The 23,229-nt window shown below is 42.8% G+C and overlaps 1 protein-coding gene across 10 annotated transcripts; it reads left to right on the top strand.

Annotated features, from left to right (window-relative positions):
* Positions 1–18,677: 18,677 nt before the first annotated feature.
* Positions 18,678–22,719, top strand: LOC125511421 (replication factor A protein 1-like). Of its 10 annotated transcripts, XM_048676791.1 has the most exons (12): positions 18,678–18,988; positions 19,057–19,265; positions 19,977–20,133; positions 20,230–20,503; positions 20,573–20,666; positions 20,737–20,846; positions 20,928–21,006; positions 21,085–21,211; positions 21,281–21,438; positions 21,513–21,807; positions 21,915–22,175; positions 22,250–22,719. In XM_048676791.1, exons 3-12 carry the CDS (start codon positions 20,113–20,115, stop codon positions 22,586–22,588), a joined length of 1,758 nt encoding a protein of 585 aa, XP_048532748.1. In that variant the 5' UTR covers positions 18,678–18,988; positions 19,057–19,265; positions 19,977–20,112; the 3' UTR covers positions 22,589–22,719. The 10 variants fall into 10 exon arrangements, with proteins under 10 accessions (XP_048532748.1, XP_048532763.1, XP_048532777.1 ...); XM_048676806.1 differs by lacking the exon at positions 19,057–19,265; XM_048676820.1 differs by having other exon boundaries at positions 18,679–19,265; positions 20,230–20,250; positions 20,715–20,846.
* The last annotated feature ends 510 nt before the right edge of the window (positions 22,720–23,229 follow it).

Below are 23,229 nucleotides of genomic sequence, written 5' to 3' on the forward strand. Positions count from 1 at the left end.
CGTGAAATAGCAAAGCCACCAACGTTGTCCTCTGGCGCGGCCACTTAGAGCATCTCCACTAGGCTCCCCGAAAGGCCCTTTTCTCTAACTTTGAGAGCGTCGGCAGTGAAAAAAGTCTCCACTCACGCCCCCAGGATTGCTTTTTTCGCCGGTATCGTGCAATTTTAGCATCGGCAGTATCACCCGAAACCCAGCCCCCAGGGAGGCATCTGAGAGCGCCGACGGTTTGTTTATGCATGCAAAGGCCCACCTGCAGCCACATCTCCCCCTCCCCCGTCGCTTTCAGCCCGGCCCCCACCTTCTCTCTTCCCATCCGCTTCTCTCTCCTTGCTCCGCCCGCGGCCTCGGTGCCTCCCCGTGCCAGCTCCGCCCACGTCGCCTCTCGTGCCAGCTCCGCCCATGTCCCGGCCCGCAGCGTCGCTTCTGTGGCCGCGTCGGGCCGCCGCGCCGCCGTCCCGCAGCCGCGCACCCTCGCCACGCCAAGCTTCGGCTGGTGCGCGCCTCCTCCCTCGCCGCCATGCGCTCGCTCCCCACCAAGACCAAGGAGGAGCAGTGGCGCCGGCGCGAGATGCGCTCGCGCTTGCGGCGGGCACCACCCGTCCGAGCCGTTTCCACCCCCAAGCGCGCTGTCCTGCATGGTCAAGAGCGTGGTGCTCGACCTCGCCGGCGGCGCGACGGAGTTGTCCCTGGGCGCGGCGAGGGTGGAGACCCCGGTGTGGGAGGCCGTGGTGCGGGTGAACATGGAGGCGGCCACGCGGATCTCGCGCGCCGTCGTGCCAGTGATGGCGGGCAAGGGGAGGGGCGCCATTGTCAACGTCAGGTCCCGCTCTACGCCGTGTACGCGGCCGGGCGAAGCACCTTCTCCACCGACGCGCTCCGCCTGCTCGAGGCCGTCCGCCTCTCCGCCAAGACCAAGCCCATGCGCGGGCTCCTCGGAGATGTTCGGGTCCACGTCGCGGCCGCAGAGCGAGGCCACGCCCTCGGTCACCCTATGCGGCCGCCAAGGTCGCCGCGCACTGGTGGAAGTCCAACGCTGCTCGTGGGGAGGCAACGAGTGGAAGTGGTTTGGCCCCCAAGGCCAAGTTCTCGCCGGCAGTCTCCGAGGAGGCGAAAAAAATGCCTCTTGGGGGAGGGGGGGGGGAGAGCCAAACGGCTGGAGATGCTCTTACGCATGCATACACGGCATCCAGTCGCGAGCACAACGGCCACAACTGGACCTGGTCCTTGTTGGAGCATGTGGATGTCTACAGTACTGGTGTGGTGTAGCGCTGGTTGGATCGAGTGGACTTGCACAGGTCGACGTACGTCGGTACGTGAACGGTGCACTGTACGACAAGCTATCCTGGAGTAGATCGATAGCTACTGACACGGTGCACTGCAGCGTACGTACTAGACAGGGCCAGTTCCTTGCACGTCCTTTCTTGACCCAGCTTACGGCGTGTGTCTTTGTTAGTAGTACGAGTGCCAATCAATTTACCAAAAACAAGACTAGCGTTTCCGGACCGTCGAGAACGCATGCAAGCAATTCTGGATGGATGGATGGTGCCGGTTGCTTCTGGATGCATGCATGCACGTGCCGTGCTGTCGTGCCCTGGCTACGAGATAGGCCCGGCAGCGGTTACGGAACGGACCGAGGGACGGCAGTTATTGCGACAAGGAAATGCGCTAGTAGGCAGCTGGCGCACGACGTACTTGTACTGGTAATGCAGCGGCGCAGCTGGCCGGCCGGCAATGGACCAGCCGCTAGGCGCTAGCTGGTGCACTTCCCTGATTTAAATGCCTTGCCGCTGCCCACCAACATCAACAGTTCAACACGCATGGCATCACCACGCACTTTGCATCAATGCATGCATTGACCTTTCGAGCTTCTTTTCCGGATACGTAGTACTATGCATTGACCTAGCCGACTCCTCCTTCTCCATCGATTCCCGCCGCCCGCATGGTCATGCTCCATCTCCCAACCAACAAGTCAAAATCCTCCATTCATTTCACGCGCTCGAGCGCAACGGTATCCACGACCACGTACGTCCCGACCCACCTCAGACAGTACCCCTACCCGTATTGATCTCACATACACAACATGGAGGGGGCCGGGAGGAGCGGCATGCACGGCGACAAGATCACAAGGAACTAATCGGCCGGCCCGGAACACGTAGTACGAGCGTCCGCGCGTGCGTTTGCTTGGCGAAAGAGCGAGGACATCTTATCTATCAGATCGACGGGGCTTCAGGTTGCATTTTGATTGCCTCTCGCCGGGTTGCCCCTCGAATACTCCTGCTAGGACCATTGGTCCGAGTGATTGATGAAGGACTGGACCGGGCAGCTAGCTCTCTAGCTTAGCTTGGGCTTGACAAGATTACTCTTTGGAGATAAGGCCGGCTAGAGGGATCATCTTGTTGGTTGCTTGGTGCCCCACTTCCATTAACTTGATCGACTTGCTACCCGCCACCGAAAGCAACTGTCAAACCTTCCCCAACTGGCCAGGTCCCCCTCTCCCTCCATCCCTCGCTTCCACGTTGATATGTCTTCCATCTCTCTCGAATCTCAATGCGTCGGCTCATCATAAGCCATGATGTATTGATAATTGACTTCTTTCCTTCTCGGTCTAGGTAAGTGTTACTACATCTGATTACACATACGCCGATCTAGTGAAGATCTAGTGTTGAAGTAGACGACAACTTTGAAGCATCCACGCGTACTGATCTAACAGTATCACAACACTATGTGGAACCAGCACGAAAAAACTCCAAGAAGAACTAGATACAATAGGAGATAGCACCGCGGCGTACGATCTAGATTGAATCTAGGCGGAGAGCGAGAGAGGGAACGACTAGTAAGGATGGCGACCAGAGAGGCTTTTCTCTTCCCTTGGTGCGCCCTCCTAGAGGAAGGGGGCGACTGACCTGAAGGGGGCTTTTCTCTTTGTTTCTTTTTATTTCTTTCTCTTTTTTTTTATTCACTTAGGATCATGGCAAAATAATCAAGCCCTTGACTCAATATTAATCTTTATTATATAGCTCATGGACTCGATTACATAGAAGGATAATAAAGCAAAACTCACGACTAGATCATACTAAGAACTTTTATTCTACTAGATCAAGATATTACCAAAAGGATCGAACTAAGAAAAACGGTAAAGATAAAGTGATGGTGATACTATACCGGGGCACTCCCCAAGCTTGGCAGTTGCCCAGTGAAGTGCCCATACCCATGTGATTATGTCTCTCTTTTAGGGGGTGGTGATGTGATATTCTTGGCGATAATGCCCCTCAGGATACGATTCTCCTCCTCTAGTTTATTGACTTGCTGCTTCAGGTCCATTATTTCCTTTCGGAGTTTTCCTGTAACAGCCAAAGCTCTCTGCACCCAAGGGTGTTGCATAGCTGCGGGAGAACCAGTGACACTCTTTTTCATATTCTCATAATAAAGAAATCTAACATTAGAAGGGATAACCGAGTTTGGAATAGCCGAGCTCTGCAGTTCTCCCATTGTGAATCCAGCTCGGAAGCGGGAAGTTACTTCTTGATCATCTTCCATGGATCTATCCTCTTCAATTCGGCCTCCATCTCTTCCTCCGTTGCTGGCCCAAAGAGGTCAACATTGTTGTTTGTCATTAATCTCGATGCCGGGTGAGACACCCGGCTCTCCCCGACTGACTCTTGCGAAGACATCTTGCTCTAATCTGCAGCAGCAACAGCTCGAAACACAAAACAGAGGATAATTGCGTGATACGGGAGTCAAAAACCCCCGGGAGATTATATAATGAATTTTTACTGACCAAAATACGTGTCGTGTACGAAAACGGAGTCCGGAGAGCACACGAGGTGCCCACGAGGTAGGGGGCGCGCCCAGTAGGGTAGGGCGCGCCCTCCACCCTCGTGGAGGCCTCGTGTCCTTCCCGGATTGCTGCTTATTTTTCTATTTTTCTAAATATTCCAAAACGGAGAAATATTGCCTTAAAAACTGTTTTGGAGTCGGTTTACTTACCGTACCACATACCTATTCCTTTTCGGAGTCTGAAACGTTCCGGAAAGTGTCCTTTATGTATTCCTCCGGGGTTACGGTTTCAATAACATTGGTTTCAACATTTATGGGATTACGTGAGATATAATGTTTGATTCTTTGACCGTTTACCACCTTCAGATTTGTGCCTTCGAAGTTATTGATTTTTATAGCACCGGAACGGTAGACTTCCTCGATAACGTAAGGACCTTCCCATTTAGAGAGAAGTTTTCCTGTAAAAAATCTTAAATGAGAGTTGTATAGCAATACATAATCACCTACATTAAACTCACGCTTTTGTATCCTTTTGTCATGCCATCTTTTAACTTTTTTTAAACAACTTGGCATTTTCATAGGCTTGGGTTCTTCATTCATCAAGTGAGCTAATATCAAATAACATCTTCTCACCGGCAAGTTTAAAATCATAATTAAGTTCTTTAATAGCCCAATAAGCCTCGTGTTCTAGTTCGAGAGGTTAGTGACATGCTTTTCCATAGACCATTTTATACGGAGACATGCCCATAGGATTTTTATATGCAATTCTATAGGCCCATAATGCATCATCTAGTTTCTTGGACCAATTCTTTCTAGACCTATTAACAGTCTTTTGCAAAATTAATTTGAGTTCTGTATTACCCAATTCTACTTGACCACTAGACTGAGGGTGATAAGGAGATGCAATTCTATGATTAACATCATATTTAGCAAGCATTTTACGGAAAGCACCATGAATAAAATGTGAACCACCATCAGTCATTAAATATCTAGGGACTCCAAATCTTGGAAAAATAACTTCTTTAAGCATTTTAATAGAAGTGTTATGATCAGCACTACTAGTTGGAATAGCTTCTACCCACTTAGTAACATAATCGACAGCAACTAATATATGTGTATATCCATTAGAGGAAGGAAAGGGTCCCATATAGTCAAAGCCCCAAATATCAAATGGTTCAATTACGAGTGAATAGTTCATAGGCATTTCTTGACGTTTACTAATATTACCAATTCTTTGACATTCATCACAAGATAAGACAAACTTACGGGCATCCTTGAAGAGAGTAGGCCAATAAAAACCAGATTGCAGTACCTTATGTGCAGTTCTATCTTCAGCATGGTGTCATCCATAAGCTTCGGAGTGACACTTGCGTAGGATCTGTTCCTGTTCATGCTCAGGTACACAACGTCTAATAACACCATCCACTCCTTCTTTATAAAGATGTGGGTCATCCCAAAAGTAATGCCTCAAATCATAGAAGAACTTTTTCTTTTGCTGGTATGTGAAACTAGGTGGTATAAACTTAGCAACAATGTAATTAGCATAATCAGCATACCATGGAGCAGTATGAGAAGCATTTATGACATTTAATTGCTCATCAGGAAAGCTATCATCAATAGGTAGTGGGTCATCAAGCACATTTTCTAACCTAGACAAGTCGTCTGCAAAGGGGTTCTCAGTTCTTTTTCTATCAATAATATGCAGATCAAATTCTTGTAGCAAGAGAACCCATCTAATAAGTCTAGGTTTAGCATCTTTCTTTTCCATAAAATATTTAATAGCAGCATGATCAGTGTGAATAATTACTTTAGAATCAACAATATAAGGTCTGAACTTATCACAAGCAAATACAACTGCTAAGAATTCTTTTTCAGTAGTAGCATAATTCTTTGAGCATTGTCTAGAGTTTTACTAGCATATTGAATAACATTTAGTTTCTTATCAACTCTTTGTCCTAGAACAACACCTACAACATAATCACTAGCATCACACATAATTTCAAAGGGTAAATTCCAATCAGGTGGCTGAACAATAGGTGCAGAAATCAATGCTTTCTTAAGTATTTCAAATGCTTCTACGCAATCATCATCAAAGACAAATGGTATATCTTTTTGTAATAAATTAGTCAGAGGCCGAGAAATTTTTGAGAAGTCCTTAATGAACCTCCTATAAAAACCGGCATGACCAAGGAAACTTCTTATACCTTTGATGTCCTTGGGACATGGCATCTTTTCAATAGCATCAACCTTGGCTTTATCAACTTCGATGCCTCTTTCAGAAACTTTATGCCCCAAGACAATACCTTCATTAACCATAAAGTGGCACTTTTCCCAATTCAAGACAAGATTAGTTTCTTCACATCTCTACAAAACTCGATCAAGGTTGCTCAAGAAATCATCAAAAGAAGATCCATAGACGGAAAAGTCGTCCATGAAAACCTCACAAATCTTTTCACAAAAGTCAGAGAATATAGCCATAATGCATCTTTGAAAGGTAGCAGGTACATTACATAAACCAAAAGCCATACGTCTATAAGCAACAGTACCAAAAGGGCATGTAAAAGTAGTCTTTGATTGATCTTTGGCTGACACAGGTATTTGAGAGAAACCAGAATAACCATCTAGAAAGCAAAATTGTGTATGTTTGGACAATCTTTCTAGCATTTGATCGATAAAAAGGTAAGGGGTAATGGTCTTTTTAGTAGCCTTATTTAATTTGCGGAAATCAACTACCATCCTATAACCTGTAATAATTCTTTGAGGAATCAATTCATCTTTATCATTAGGAACAACAGTAATACCTCCCTTCTTAGGGACATAATGGACAGGACTTACCCACTGACTATCAGCAACGGGATAAATTATACCTGCCTCAAGGAGCTTTAGTATCTCCTTTCTTACCACTTCTTTCATTTCAGGATTCAGCCGGCGTTGATGATCATGAACTGGTTTAGCATCTTCTTCCAAATTAATTTTATGTTGACATAGAGTGGGACTAATGCCCTTAAGATCATCAAGAGTATACCCAATAGCAGCACGGTGCTTCTTCAGAGTTTTCAATAATCTCTCTTCTTCATGTTCTGAAAGGTTAGCACTAATAATAACAGGATATATCTTTTTCTCATCAAGATAAGCATATTTAAGAGTATCAGGTAACGGTTTAAGCTCAAACACGGGATCACCCTTGGGTGGAGGAGGATCCCTAGGTAAATTATTTTTCAGAATAGGTTCCTGTTTAAAGAGTACTTCATCTAATTCCCTTCTTTCATTCATAAACATGTCATTTTCATAGTCTAGCAAATATTGTTCTAAAGGATCACTAGGAGGTACGACAATAGAAGAAAGACCAATAATTTCATCCTTACTAGGTAATTCTTCTTCACGGTGTTGTCTACTAAATTTAGAGAAATTAAATTCATGAGTCATATCATCTAAACCGACAGTAACAACATCTCTTTTGCAATCTATGGTAGCATTAATAGTGTTTAAGAAGGGTCTACCAAATATAATGGGACAAAAGCTATCTTGTGGGGAACCAAGAGCAAGAAAATCAACAAGATATTTAGTTTTCCCACACAATACTTCAACATCTCTAACAATTCCCATTGGTGAAATAGTATCTCTATTGGCAAGTTTAATTGTGACATCAATATCTTCTATTTCAGCAGGTGCAATATCATGCATAACTTCTTGGTATAAGGAATAAGGTATTGCACTAGCACTAGCACCCATGTCACATAAGCCATGATAACAATGATCTCCTATTTTAACAGAAATAATAGGCAAGCCTACCACAGGTCTAGGTTTATCTTTATCACGGGGTTTAGCAATTCTAGCAGTTTCATTACAGAAATAAATAACATGCCCATCAATATTATCAGACAAGAGATCTTTAACAATAGCAATATTAGGTCCAACTTTAACTTGCTCAGGAGGTGTATATGTTTTAATATTGCTTTTACGGACTACAGTTGAAGCTTTGGCATGATCCTTTATCCTAACAGGGAAAGGTGGTTTCTTAACATAAGAAGTAGGAACAATAGGATCATTATAAATGATAGTCTTTTCTTCAACTTTAATAGGTGCAGCTACTTTTACTTCTATGGGAGGATGATATTTAAACCACTTCTCCTTGGGGAGATCAACATAAGCAGCAAAAGATTCACAGAAAGAAGCTACTATCTCAGAGTCAAGTCCATATTTAGTGCTAAATTTACAAAAAATATCGGTATCCATAAAAGATTTAACACAATCAAAACTAGGTGTCATACCTAACTCCTTACCATTGTCTAGGTCCCAATCTTCAGAGTTGCGTTTAATTCTTTCCAATAAATTCCATTTGAATTCAATAGTCTTCATCATAAAAGAGCCAGCACAAGAAGTATCAAGCATGGTGCGATTGTTACCAGAAAGCCGAGTATAAATTTTTGAATAATCATTTCTCTTGAGAGCTCATGATTGGGGCATGAATATAACATTGATTTAAGCCTCCCCCAAGCTTGAGCGATGCTTTCTCCTTCGCGAGGCCAAAAATTATATATATAATTGCGATCACGATGAACAAGATGCATAGGATAAAACTTCTGATGAAATTCCAATTTCAATCATTTGTAATTCCAAGACCTCATATCATCACATAGCCTATACCATGTCGATGCATCTCCCCTCAAAGATAAAGGGAAGACCTTCTTCTTAACAACATCTCCGGGTACACCTGCAAGCTTAAATAATCCACAAACTTCATCCACATATATCACATGTTCATCAGGATGTTTTGTTCCATCTCCTAAAAAAGGATTAGCCAGCAGTTTTTCTATCATACCCACAGGAACTTCAAATCAAGCATTTTCATTTTCATTTTCAGTAGGTTCAATAGGTTGAGGAGCAACTCTTTGCTCTACTGGTCGGGGTGAAGATACCCCGAACAAGCCCCTCGGAGGATTACTTTCCATAGTAACAAGTGACAGTAAATTTCAGCACACTATATAAATTTTTCCTTACCAAATTCCACCTACCAAAGGCGCTTCACTCCCCGGCAACGGCGCCAGAAAAGAGTCTTGATGACCCACAAGTATAGGGGATCTATCGTAGTCCTTTCGATAAGTAAGAGTGTCGAACCCAACGAGGAGCAGAAGGAAATGATAAGCGGTTTCCAGCAAGGTATTCTCTGCAAGTACTGAAATAAGTGGTAACAGATAGTTTTGTGATAGGATAATTTGTAACGAGCAACAAGTAACAAAAGTAAATAATGTTGGGGAACGTAGTAATTTCAAAATTTTCCTACGCACACGCAAGATCATGGTGATGCATAGCAACGAGAGGGGAGAGTGTTGTCTACGTACCCAACGCAGACCGACTGCGGAAGCGCTGACACGACGTAGAGGAAGTAGTCGTACGTCTTCACGATCCAACCGATCAAGTACCGAAACTACGGCACCTCCGAGTTCGAGCACACGTTCAGCTCGATGACGATCCCCGGACTCCGATCCAGCAAAGTGTCGGGGAAGAGTTCCGTCAGCACGACGGCGTGGTGACGATCTTGATGAACTACAGCAGCAGGGCTTCGCCTAAACTCCGCTACAGTATTATCGAGGAATATGGTGGCAGGGGGCACCGCACACGGCTAAGGAATAGATCACGTGGATCAACTTGTGCGTCTCTGGGGTGCCTCTGCCTCAGTATATAAAGGAGCCAAGGGGGAGGGGGGCGCCGGCCAGGAGGAGGGCGCAGGAGGAGTCCTACTCCTTCCGGGAGTAGGACTCCCCCCCCCAATCCTATTCCAACTAGGATTCCCAAGGGGGGAAAGAGGGAGAGGGGGGTCGGCCACCTTCTCCTAGTCCTAATAGGACTAGGGGAGGGGGGAGGTGCGCAGCCACCTTGGGCTGCCCCTTTCTCCTTTCCACTAAAGGCCCATGAAGGCCCATATGGCTCCCGGGGGGTTCCGGTAACCTCCCGGTACCCGGTAAAATCCCGATTTCACCCGGAACACTTCCGATATGCCAAACATAGGCTTCCAATATATCAATCTTTACGTCTCGACCATTTCGAGACTCCTCGTCATGTCCGTGATCACATCCGGGACTCCGAACAACCTTCGGTACATCAAAATGCATAAACTCATAATGTAACTGTCATCGTAACCTTAAGCGTGCGGACCCTACGGGTTCGAGAACAATGTAGACATGACCGAGACACGTCTCCGGTCAATAACCAATAGCGGGACCTGGATGCCCATATTGGCTCCTACATATTCTACGAAGATCTTTATCGGTCAGACCGCATAACAACATACGTTGTTCCCTTTGTCATCGGTATGTTACTTGCCCGAGATTCGATCGTCGGTATCCAATACCTAGTTCAATCTCGTTACGGGCAAGTCTCTTTACTCGTTCTGTAATACATCATCTCACAACTAACATATTAGTTGTAATGCTTGCAAGGCTTATGTGATGTGCATTACCGAGAGGGCCCAGAGATACCTCTCCGACAATCGGAGTGACAAATCCTAATCTCGAAAACGCCAAAAAAAAAAAAAAAAAAAAAAAAAAAAAAAAAAAAAAAAAAAAAAAAAAAAAAAGAAAAAAAAAAAAAAAAAAAAAAAAAAAAACAACCCAACATCTACCTTTGGAGACACCTGTAATGCTCCTTTATAATCACCCAGTTACGTTGTGACGTTTGGTAGCACCCAAAGTGTTCCTCCGGCAAACGGGAGTTGCATAATCTCATAGTCATAGGAACATGTATAAGTCATGAAGAAAGCAATATCAACATACTAAACGATCGGGTGCTAAGCTAATGGAATGGGTCATGTCAATCAGATCATTCAACTAATGATGTGACCTCGTTAATCAAATAACAACTCATAGTTCATGGTCAGGAAACATAACCATCTTTGATTAACGAGCTAGTCAAGTAGAGGCATACTAGTGACACTTTGTTTCTCTATGTATTCACACATGTATTATGTTTCCGGTTAATACAATTCTAGCATGAATAGTAAACATGTATCATGATTATAAGGAAATAAATAATAACTTTATTATTGCCTCTAGGGCATATTTCCTTCAGTCTCCCACTTGCACTAGAGTCAATAATCTAGATCACACTGTAATGATTCTAACACCCATGGAGTCTTGGTGCTGATCATGTTTTGCTCATGGAAGAGGCTTAGTCAACGGGTCTGCAACATTCAGATCCGTATGTATCTTGCAAATCTCTATGTCTCCCACCTGGACTAGATCCCGAATGGAGTTGAAGCGTCTCTTGATGTGTTTGGTCCTTTTGTGAAATCTGGATTCCTTTGCCAAGGCAATTGCACCAGTATTGTCACAAAAGATTTTCATTGGACCCGATGCATTAGGTATGACACCTAGATCGGATATGAACTCCTTCATCCAGACTCCTTCGTTCGCTGCTTCCGAAGCAGCTATGTACTCCGCTTCACATGTGGATCCCGCTACGACGCTTTGTTTAGAACTGCACCAACTGACAGCTCCACCGTTTAATGTAAACACGTATCCAGTTTGCGATTTAGAATCGTCTGGATCAGTGTCAAAGCTTGCATCAACGTAACCTTTTACGGTGAGCTCTTTGTCACCTCCATATACGAGAAACATATCCTTAGTCCTTTTCAGGTATTTCAGGATGTTCTTGACCGCTGTCCAGTGATCCACTCCTGGATTACTTTGGTACCTCCCTGCTAAACTTATAGCAAGGCACACATCAGGTCTGGTACACAGCATTGCATACATGATAGATCCTATGGCTGATGCATATGGAACATCTTTCATATTCTCTCTGTCTTCTGCAGTGGTCGGGCATTGAGTCTTACTCAACTTCACACCTTGTAACACAGGCAAGAACCCTTTCTTTGCTTGATCCATTTTGAACTTCTTCAAAATTTTGTCAAGGTATGTGCTTTGTGAAAGTCCAATTAAGCGTCTTGATCTATCTCTATAGATCTTAATGCCTAATATGTAAGCAGCTACACCGAGGTCTTTCATTGAAAAACTTTTATTCAAATATCCCTTTATGCTATCCAGAAATTCTATATCATTTCCAATCAGCAATATGTCATCCACATATAATATCAGAAATGCTACAGAGCTCCCACTCACTTTCTTGTAAATACAGACTTCTCCGAAAGTCTGTATAAAACCAAATGCTTTGATCACACTATCAAAACGTTTATTCCAACTCCGAGAGGCTTGCACCAGTCCATAAATGGATTGCTGGAGCTTGCACACTTTGTTAGCTCCCTTTGGATCGACAAAACCTTCCGGTTGCATCATATACAACTCTGCTTCCAGAAATCCATTCAGGAATGCAGTTTTGACATCCATCTGCCAAATTTCATAATCATAAAATGCGGCAATCGCTAACATGATTCGGATGGACTTAAGCATCGCTACGAGTGAGAAGGTCTCATCGTAGTCAATCCCTTGAACTTGCCGAAAACCTTTTGCGACAAGTCGAGCTTTGTAGACAGTAACATTACCATCAGCGTCAGTCTTCTTCTTGAAGATCCATTTATTCTCAATTGCTTGCCGATCATCGGGCAAGTCAACCAAAGTCCATACTTTGTTCTCATACATGGATCCCATCTCAGATTTCATGGCTTCAAGCCACTTTGCGGAATCTGGGCTCACCATCGCTTCTTCATAGTTCGTAGGTTCTTACTCTGGTTGATCTATGAGGTTCCAGAACAGGATTACCGTACCACTCTGGTGCGGATCTTACTCTGGTTGATCTATGAGGTTCAGTAGTATCTTGATCTGAAGTTTCATGATCATTATCATTGGCTTCCTCACTAACTGGTGTAGGTGTCACTGAAACAGTTTTCTGTGATGAACTACTTTCCAGTAAGGGAGCAGGTACAGTTACCTCGTCAAGTTCTACTTTCCTCCCACTCACTTCTTTCGAGAGAAACTCCTTCTCTAGAAAGGATCCATTCTTAGCAACGAATGTCTTGCCTTCGGATCTGTGATAGAAGGTGTACCCAACAGTTTCCTTTGGGTATCCTATGAAGACACATTTCTCCGATTTGGGTTCGAGCTTATCAGGTTGAAGCTTTTTCACATAAGCATCGCAGCCCCAAACTTTAAGAAACGACAACTTTGGTTTCTTGCCAAACCATAGTTCATAAGGCGTCGTCTCAATGGATTTTGATGGTGCCCTATTTAACGTGAATGCAGCCGTCTCTAAAGCATAACCCCAAAACGATAGCGGTAAATCAGTAAGAGACATCATAGATTGCACCATATCTAGTAAAGTACGATTACGACGTTCGGACACACCATTACGCTGTGGTGTTCCGGGTGGCGTGAGTTGCGAAACTATTCCACAGTTTTTCAAATGTACACCAAACTCGTAACTCAAATATTCTCCTCCACGATCAGATCGTAGAAACTTTATTTTCTTGTTACGATGATTTTCAACTTCACTCTGAAATTCTTTGAACTTTTCAAATGTTTCAGACTTATGTTTCATTAAGTAGATATATCCATATCTGCTTAAATCATCTGTGAAGGTGAGAAAATAACGATATCCGCCACGAGCCTCAATATTCATCGGACCACATACATCGGTATGTATGATTTCCAACAAATCTGTTGCTCTCTCCATAGTACCGGAGAACGGTGTTTTAGTCATCTTGCCCATGAGGCACGGTTCGCAAGTACCAAGTGATTCATAATCAAGTGGTTTCAAAAGTCCATCAGTATGGAGTTTCTTCATGCGCTTTACACCGATATGACCTAAACGACAGTGCCACAAATATGTTGCACTTTCATTATCAACTCTGCATCTTTTGGCTTCAACATTATGAATATGTGTATTACTACTATCGAGATTCAATAAAAATAGACCACTCTTCAAGGGTGCATGACCATAAAAGATATTACTCATATAAATAGAACAACCATTATTCTCTGATTTAAATGAATAACCGTCTCGCATTAAACAAGATCCAGATATAATGTTCATGCTCAACGCTGGCACCAAATAACAATTATTTAGGTCTAATATTAATCCCGAAGGTAGATGTAGAGGTAGCGTGCCGACCGCGATCACATCGACTTTGGAACCGTTTCCCACGCGCATCGTCACCTCGTCTTTTGCCAGTGCCCGCTTATTCCGTAGTCCCTGTTTCGAGTTGCAAATATTAGCAACAGAACCAGTATCAAATACCCAGGTGCTACTGCGAGCTCTAGTAAGGTACACATCAATAACATGTATATCACATATACCTTTGTTCACCTTGCCATCCTTCTTATCCGCCAAATACTTGGGGCAGTTCCGCTTCCAGTGACCAGTCTGCTTGTAGTAGAAGCACTCAGTTTCAGGCTTAGGTCCAGACTTGGGTTTCTTCTCCTGAGCAGCAACTTGCTTGCCGTTCTTCTTGAAGTTCCCCTTCTTCTTCCCTTTGCCTTTTTTCTTGAAACTAGTGGTCTTGTTAACCATCAACACTTGATGCTCCTTCTTGATTTCTACCTCCGCGGCTTTCAGCATTGCGAAGAGCTCGGGAATAGTCTTGTTCATCCCTTGCATATTATAGTTCATCACGAAGCTCTTGTAGCTTGGTGGCAGTGATTGGAGAATTCTGTCAATGACGCAATCATCTGGAAGATTAACTCCCAATTGAATCAAGTGATTATTATACCCAGACATTTTGAGTATATGCTCACTGACAGAACTGTTCTCCTCCATCTTGCAGCTATAGAACTTATTGGAGACTACATATCTCTCAATCCGGGCATTTGCTTGAAATATTAACTTCAACTCCTGGAACATCTCATATGCTCCATGACGTTCCAAACGTCGTTGAAGTCCCGATTCTACGCCGTAAAGCATGGCACACTAAACTATCGAGTAGTCATCAGCTTTGCTCTGCCAGACGTTCATAACATCTGGTGTTGCTCCAGCAGTAGGCCTGGCACCCAGCGGTGCTTCCAGGACGTAATTTTTCTGAGCAGCAATGAGGATAATCCTCAAGTTACGGACCCAGTCCGTGTAATTGCTACCATCATCTTTCAACTTTGCTTTCTCAAGGAACGCATTAAAATTCAACGGAACAACAGCACGAGCCATCTATCTACAATCAACATAAACAAGCAAGATACTATCAGGGACTAAGTTCATGATAAATTTAAGTTCAATTAATCATATTACTAAAGAACTCCCACTTAGATAGACATCCCTCTAATCTTCTAAGTGATTACGTGATCCAAATCAACTAAACCATAACCGATCATCACGTGAGATGGAGTAGTTTCATGGTGAACATCATTATGTTGATCATATCTACTATATGATTCACGCTCGACCTTTCGTCTCCACGTTCCGAGGCCATATCTGTATAGCTTGCTACTCGTCAAGGTATAACCTGAGTATTCCGCGTGTGCAACTGTTTCACCCGTTGTATTTGAACGTAGAGCCTATCACACCCGATCATCACGTGGTGTCTAGCACGAAGAACTTTCGCAACGGTGCATACTCAGGGAGAACACTTCTTGATAATTTAGTGAGAGATCATCTTATAATGCTACCGTCAATCAAAGCAAGATAAGATGCATAAAAGATAAACATCACATGCAATCAATATAAGTGATATGATATGGCCCATCATCATCTTGTGCTTGTGATCTCCATCTCCGAAGCACCGTCATGATCACCATCGTCACCGGCACGACACCTTGATCTCCATCGTAGCATCGTTGTCGTCTCGCCAATCTTATGCTTCCATGACTATCACTACCGTTTAGTAATAAAGTAAAGCATTACATCGCGATTGCATTGCATACAATAAAGCGACAACCATATGGCTCCTGCCAGTTGCCGATAACTTGGTTACAAAACATGATCATATCATACAATAAAATTCAGCATCATGCCTTGACCATATCACATCACAACATGCCCTGCAAAAACAAGTTAGACGTCCTCTACTTTGTTGTTGCAAGTTTTACGTGGCTGCTACGGGCTTAAGTAAGAACCAATCTCACCTACGCATCAAAACCACAACGATAGTTTGTCAAATAGACTCCGTTTTAACCTTCGCAAGGACCGGGCGTAGCCACACTCAGTTCAACTAAAGTTGGAGAGACAGTCGCCCGCAAGCCATCTATGTGCAAAGCACGTCGAGGGAACCGGTCTCGCGTAAGCGTACGCGTAAGGTTGGTCCGGGTCGTCTCGTCCAACAATACCGCCGAACCAAAGTATGACATGCTGGTAGGCAGTATGACTTGTATCGTCCACAACTCACTTGTGTTCTACTCGTGCAAATAACATCAAACCATAAAAACCTAGGCTCTGATACCACTGTTGGGGAACGTAGTAATTTCAAAATTTTCCTACGCACACGCAAGATCATGGTGATGCATAGCAACGAGAGGGGAGAGTGTTGTCTACGTACCCAACGCAGACCGACTGCGGAAGCGCTGACACGACGTAGAGGAAGTAGTCGTACGTCTTCACGATCCAATCGATCAAGTACCGAAACTACGGCACCTCCGAGTTCGAGAACACGTTCAGCTCGATGACGATCCCCGGACTCCGATCCAGCAAAGTGTCGGGGAAGAGTTTCGTCAGCACGACGGCGTGGTGACGATCTTGATGAACTACAGCAGCAGGGCTTCGCCTAAACTCCGCTACAGTATTATCGAGGAATATGGTGGCAGGGGGCACCGCACACGGCTAAGGAATAGATCACGTGGATCAACTTGTGTGTCTCTGGGGTGCCTCTGCCTCAGTATATAAAGGAGCCAAGGGGGAGGGGGCGCCGGCCAGGAGGAGGGCGCAGGAGGAGTCCTACTCCTTCCGGGAGTAGGACTCCCCCCCCAATCCTATTCCAACTAGGATTCCCAAGGGGGGAAAGAGGGAGAGGGGGGCCGGCCACCTTCTCCTAGTCCTAATAGGACTAGGGGAGGGGGGAGGTGCGCAGCCACCTTGGGCTGCCCCTTTCTCCTTTCCACTAAAGCCCATTAAGGCCCATATGGCTCCCGGGGGGTTCCGGTAACCTCCCGGTAACCCGGTAAAATCCCGATTTCACCCGGAACACTTCCGATATCCAAATATAGGCTTCCAATATATCAATCTTTACGTCTCGACCATTTCGAGACTCCTCGTCATGTCCGTGATCACATCCGGGACTCCGAACAACCTTCGGTACATCAAAATGCATAAACTCATAATATAACTGTCATCGTAACCTTAAGCGTGCGGACCCTACGGGTTCGAGAACAATGTAGACATGACCGAGACACGTCTCCGGTCAATAACCAATAGCGGGACCTGGATGCCCATATTGGCTCCTACATATTCTACGAAGATCTTTATCGGTCAGAACCGCATAACAACATACGTTGTTCCCTTTGTCATCGGTATGTTACTTGCCCGAGATTCGATCGTCGGTATCCAATACCTAGTTCAATCTCGTTACCGGCAAGTCTCTTTACTCGTTCCGTAATACATCATCTCACAACTAACATATTAGTTGTAATGCTTGCAAGGCTTATGTGATGTGTATTACCGAGAGGGCCCAGAGATACCTCTCCGACAATCGGAGTGACAAATCCTAATCTCGAAATACGCCAACCCAACATCTACCTTTGGAGACACCTGCAATGCTCCTTTATAACCACCCAGTTACGTTGTGACGTTTGGTAGCACCCAAAGTGTTCCTCCGGCAAATGGGAGTTGCATAATCTCATAGTCATAGGAACATGTATAAGTCATGAAGAAAGCAATAGCAACATACTAAACGATCGGGTGCTAAGCTAATGGAATGGGTCATGTCAATCAGATCATTCAACTAATGATGTGACCTCGTTAATCAAATAACAACTCATTGTTCATGGTCAGGAAACATAACCATCTTTGATTAACGAGCTAGTCAAGTAGAGGCATACTAGTGACACTTTGTTTGTCTATGTATTCACACATGTATTATGTTTTCGGTTAATACAATTCTAGCATGAATAATAAACATTTATCATGATTATAAGGAAATAAATAATAACTTTATTATTGCCTCTAGGGCATATTTCCTTCAAATAAAGTGCAGCAAGATGGCCCAATCCTTTTGTAGCAAAGGACAAGCCTGGACAAACTCTTATATGATGTAAAGCGCTCCCGAGGACACATGGGAATATCGTCAAGCTAGTTTTCATCACGTTCATATGATTCGCGTTCGGTACTTTGATAATTTGGTATGTGAGTGGATCGGTGCTTGGGTGTTGCCCTTACTTGGACAAGCATCCCACTTATGATTAACCTTTATTGCAAGCATCCACAACTACAACAAAAGTATTAAGGTAAACCTAACCATAGCATGAAACATATGGATCCAAATCAGCCCCTTACGAAGCAACGCATAAACTAGGGTTTAAACTTCTGTCACTCTAGCAACCCATCATCTACTTATTACTCCACAATGCCTTCCTCTAGGCCCAAATGATGGTGAAGTGTCATGTAGTCGACGTTCACATAACACCACTAGAGGAGAGACAACATACATCTCATCAAAATATCGAACGAATACCAAATTCACATAACTACTAATAGCAAGACTTCTCCCATGTCCTCAGAAACAAAAGTAACTACTCACAAAGCATAAACATCTATATCTATACCTATACTAATTAGCGACTCCCTAATAATTCCCACGTTAATTAGAAAATAGGAGCCGTACATCTAATGATGGGACCGAGTTATTACGGTCTAGATTAACCCATACAATTTGCGGCTGAAAAAATTAAGTTTGCTTATTAAACAGACTGATTCACAAAGCCCAACATCATTCGACGGCTGAGTCAGAAGAAAAGGCCCATAGCGCTCTGAGTAAAGGCCCGTAGCGCTCTCCACCGTATCTTCCATTACCAAAAAAAAGAGAGACCCGGCCCCGTTCACAAAAAATGAGACCGCATAATCTCTTTCTCAATCCCATCTCTCTCTCTCGAACTCCCAGGTCTCTCCGCATCTCCCCATGATGACCAGATCCATGTCTCTCAAATTGGATCAAGGAATTTGGGCATGGATCCCTCTCTCAATCACGTCTCTCTCTTTCTCACAAACTCTCAGATCTCTTCTCTCCTCACCTCAAATTGCAGCAAGGACTCTTTTATCCTCACCTCAAATTGCATCAAGAACTCTTCTATCCTCACCTCAAATTGCAGCAAGGACGTTGGGGCGTGGATCTCCTGCGCTCAACGAGGTTATCGCACTAAAATTATTTTCCTCATGTGGATCAGGTTCCCCTTCTCACAATGATTTTTTTTCTAGATTGGATTCAAAAAAAAAATCTAAGTATTCAATTTCAAATCTAATCTTCTCACGTATGCTCTTTGGATACGTCACGGAGATCGGCTCGGGGCAGAACTAAGCCCATTAGGCTAGCTTATAAATTAAGCCTGCAGCCTAACATAGACCATCTCAAATCAAGGAGGCTCTGTTCGTTGTCAACATCGTCATTGGTCAGATTCTCCTATTAGGTGCGACGGTTGCCTCTGTTCAGTTGCTTTTCACCCAATTTTTAGATGATTATTTTTTCTGTTGGTTCAATCACATTGTTAGGCTTTGCACTTAGTATGTCATACAAACTAATCTTTCTTTCTGATTATTCTGTTCGTTGTCAACATCGTCATTGGTCAGATTCTCCTATTAGGTGCGACGGTTGCCTCTGTTCAGTTGCTTTTCACCCAATTTTTAGATGATTATTTTTTCTGTTGGTTCAATCACATTGTTAGGCTTTGCACTTAGTATGTCATACAAACTAATCTTTCTTTCTGATTATTCTGTTCGTTGTCAACATCGTCATTGGTCAGATTCTCCTATTAGGTGCGACGGTTGCCTCTGTTCAGTTGCTTTTCACCCAATTTTTAGATGATTATTTTTTCTGTTGGTTCAATCACATTGTTAGGCTTTGCACTTAGTATGTCATACAAACTAATCTTTCTTTCTGATTATTCTGTTCGTTGTCAACATCGTCATTGGTCAGATTCTCCTATTAGGTGCGACGGTTGCCTCTGTTCAGTTGCTTTTCACCCAATTTTTAGATGATTATTTTTTCTGTTGGTTCAATCACATTGTTAGGCTTTGCACTTACTATGTCATACAAACTAATCTTTCTTTTTGATTATAAAGTCTTTGATTTGGCTAAGACTATAACAAGTTCTAATCTTCAAAATTGTGTTCGCTTACAGGTCAAATTCTTTTGTTTTCAATTGAAACAATGGCAATGCGATTAACAATGGGAAGGATTCCTGGAAAGTGAAGGTCAGAGTAATTAGGCTATGGGACGCCATTAACCTCAATAACAATGAACTAATTAGCCTTGACATGATACTGCTTGATGAACAGGTCAGTTTATTGGTAAAAGGATTTTTTTTTCCAACATAAATAGGTCACTATGATTTAAATACCAATGCATCTTCTCGCTGCATTATAATGTTTCAGGGCACTATGATACATGCCAAGGTAATAAAACATATGGTTAACAAATTCAGGCCATTGATCCAAGAAGGTTTAGTCTACATGATAGCAAATTTCAAGGTTACATCTGCCATGAATTTCCGTCCAGTTGAAGACGACAAGATTATTAACTTCTTGCACACAACAAAAATTCAAGAGATTAAGGGACTTAAAAATATCAAAATAGCAGAACAAAGTTTCATGTTTTGTAGTGTTGAAGTTCTTTCCACAAGAGATGGCCAGAGGATGTACTTATCCGATATGATTATATTTGTTTAAATTATTAACTTGAATCTTCACCGCATATTAACACCATCTTATTTAGCAGATCTCATTGGGGTAGCAAGTTATATAGGGAATATTGAAGAGACGGAGACAACTCATGGGATTTCCAAGATTCGAGATATTGTACTTAGAATTAAGTACACTTAAATAAAATTGTATGAATAAAATATCATGTCTGCTCATAGTCATATCTGTTGGAATATACAGGGATCAAAAAGTTAATATTAGACTGTGGGGTAATAAGGTCGACCAAATTGATGAAGATTCTATGGGACGTGTTGTCATAGTAACATCAACAACTGTCAGAAAACTGAAAGGTTTGTATTTATATCAATCAAGGGTAAGTAGTGTTATGCATGTATTTTTTGTATTCGAAATTTAATATCAAGTGCTTGCAGAGTACTCGCTGTCATCTACAGGTGCGACCAAAGTATATATCGATTTGGATATCCCTGAAACAGCTGAGCTCCAAACGAGGTGCAACCATTTTTCTGCAATAATATGAAGAAATCCTATTTAGTCATGTACATGGATACTTACCTCATGCGAAAATAGGTATTGCTTGGAAGATGATATCATAGAGGAAACAGGGCCAGAAGCCCAAGCAATTCAAGAACAAATGCTCTATAACAGAAAGACACTAAGAGAAATAACTGAAATTGCATATGAATATGAAAAACAGGTATTTATGATTAACTTTTAAATTCTTTTTTCATATGTTTTATGTGCTAATTTAACCTACGATGGACAGGAAAAGTTCTATACTGCAGAAGCAACCATTAAGTCAATTGATACATCAGATGAGTGGTATTACATAGGATGCGGCAAATGTAACAAAAAACTACAAAAAGAAGGGAATCATTTCTACTGTCCAAAATGTGAGAAAGAACCTGAGAAGACATGTCCAAGGTAAATTCGATAATATCTCATGTTTTAGGTAGTAATTTATCCTCCACTTACCAGATGTGTCATTTTGTTACTAGGTACAAACTTAAGCTAGAGATATGTGATCATACTGCAACAACAACTTGCACCATGTTTGAGACAGAAGCAAAAAAACTGATTAAGCAATCTGCAAGATTCTTGATAGATAGGGATGACTGTGATATCCATGAGCAGGCAGAAAAATTTCAGAAAATATGTGGGCAGAAATTGATTTTTCAGTTCAGACAGAATGACTATAATTTCAAGTACGGTTACCAAGATTACACTGTTCATAGAATATTTTTTATGGACTCTGAAGAAGATTCATCAGTACAACACGTTAATGTTGAACAGGTATCGTCTATTTGTACTACGATGCTCCATAACATTTTGTATATGTGCATGCCATATTTTACAATGAATGTTTATGGAAACTAACTCAATTTATCATGTTTTTGTAGAACACTACGAAGGGCACTAAAAAGTCTAACACTAGAAACACATGTCGCGTTGTACATTCTGATGAAGAATCGGAAGAGGATAGCCAGGAGAAAGATGAATGCAAATTGAAGGAATCTAGCCCCAAAAGAAAGCGTACAATAAGCATTACTGAAGACGAAGATTCCGAAAAAAATGGAACTGAGAATTATTCAAAGACCAGCATAAGGCTTACTGGTGTTGATAAGGGATCTAAGAAGAAAGGAATTCAGAATGATAACCATGTAAGTTTCTTGATGCATTTTCATGTTCTTTCATAGTTGTTGTACACCTCTCTAACCGGTATAAATGTTCGCAGGAGCAAGTGAACAAATTATCACTTTCAAAAACTATAAAGCAAGAATCAGAGGATGATGAACTCACTATTGACCAGACTAAAAGGGGTAGGAGACGGAGCACAAGTCGTGCTGCACATCTTGACGATGAATCAAAAGCTGAAGGTAGTCAGGAAATAAACAAGTCCAAGTCTATGGAATCAAGCCCCAAGAGGAAGCGTGTTGTACGCAAATGCGCCGGTGTTGATCAGGAGCACAATGATTCAAGGCCTAAGACAAGGCTTAGTTGTGTCGATAAAAAATCACTGAGCAAAGGCATTCAGAAGTCTAGTGTATTAAGGACTCGAAAGACAAGTCGCTAATTAGTGGAGATCCGTTAATTTAGGATGTAGTACAATAGATGGGAGCATCACATTTGTACTTTATGTGAACTTCGTCATTGTTTAAGATATTTTTAATAAACGTAAAGGCATACCTTTGTGTTAGCAAGTTATTATTCTCTCTATTATTCAGAAGTAAATGTTTGGTGTAATTCTGAATAGTCTAAAACAATTCAATCTTAGTTACCTTAGTTGCTTGCTATATGAAGAAAGCATGACAGCTAAAAGAACAATTTTGTGGTTCATGGTTGAGTCCATATTTGATTCTGTTGTAGCATTTGATCGCCAGCATCAGGAACTGATTTCTCTTCATAAGTGCATCCCTTTTAATTAGAAACAGCTGATTTCTCTCCGTAAGTGCATCCCTTTTAATTAGAAACAGCAGTAGAGTTTCTCCATCCCGTTCGCCAAATTTGTACCAGGTGCCAACTCTGGTAGGAATTGATCAGGGTGCTCTCTTCATATGTGCTAGCCTCCCCAAGCTAGCCGGTGGAGGAATTGATCAGCTACCCTTTTTTACATGGATCAGATAGCTTTTTGGTACGACTAACCTCCCTACAGAATCAATCAATTTGTTTGCTTTGCTAGCTTGGTTGGGCACACACGTTTACAGAGGAGGTTCT

The sequence above is a fragment of the Triticum urartu genome, chromosome 1 (assembly GCF_003073215.2).
Source record: "Triticum urartu cultivar G1812 chromosome 1, Tu2.1, whole genome shotgun sequence".
Taxonomy (NCBI): Eukaryota; Viridiplantae; Streptophyta; class Magnoliopsida; order Poales; family Poaceae; genus Triticum; species Triticum urartu.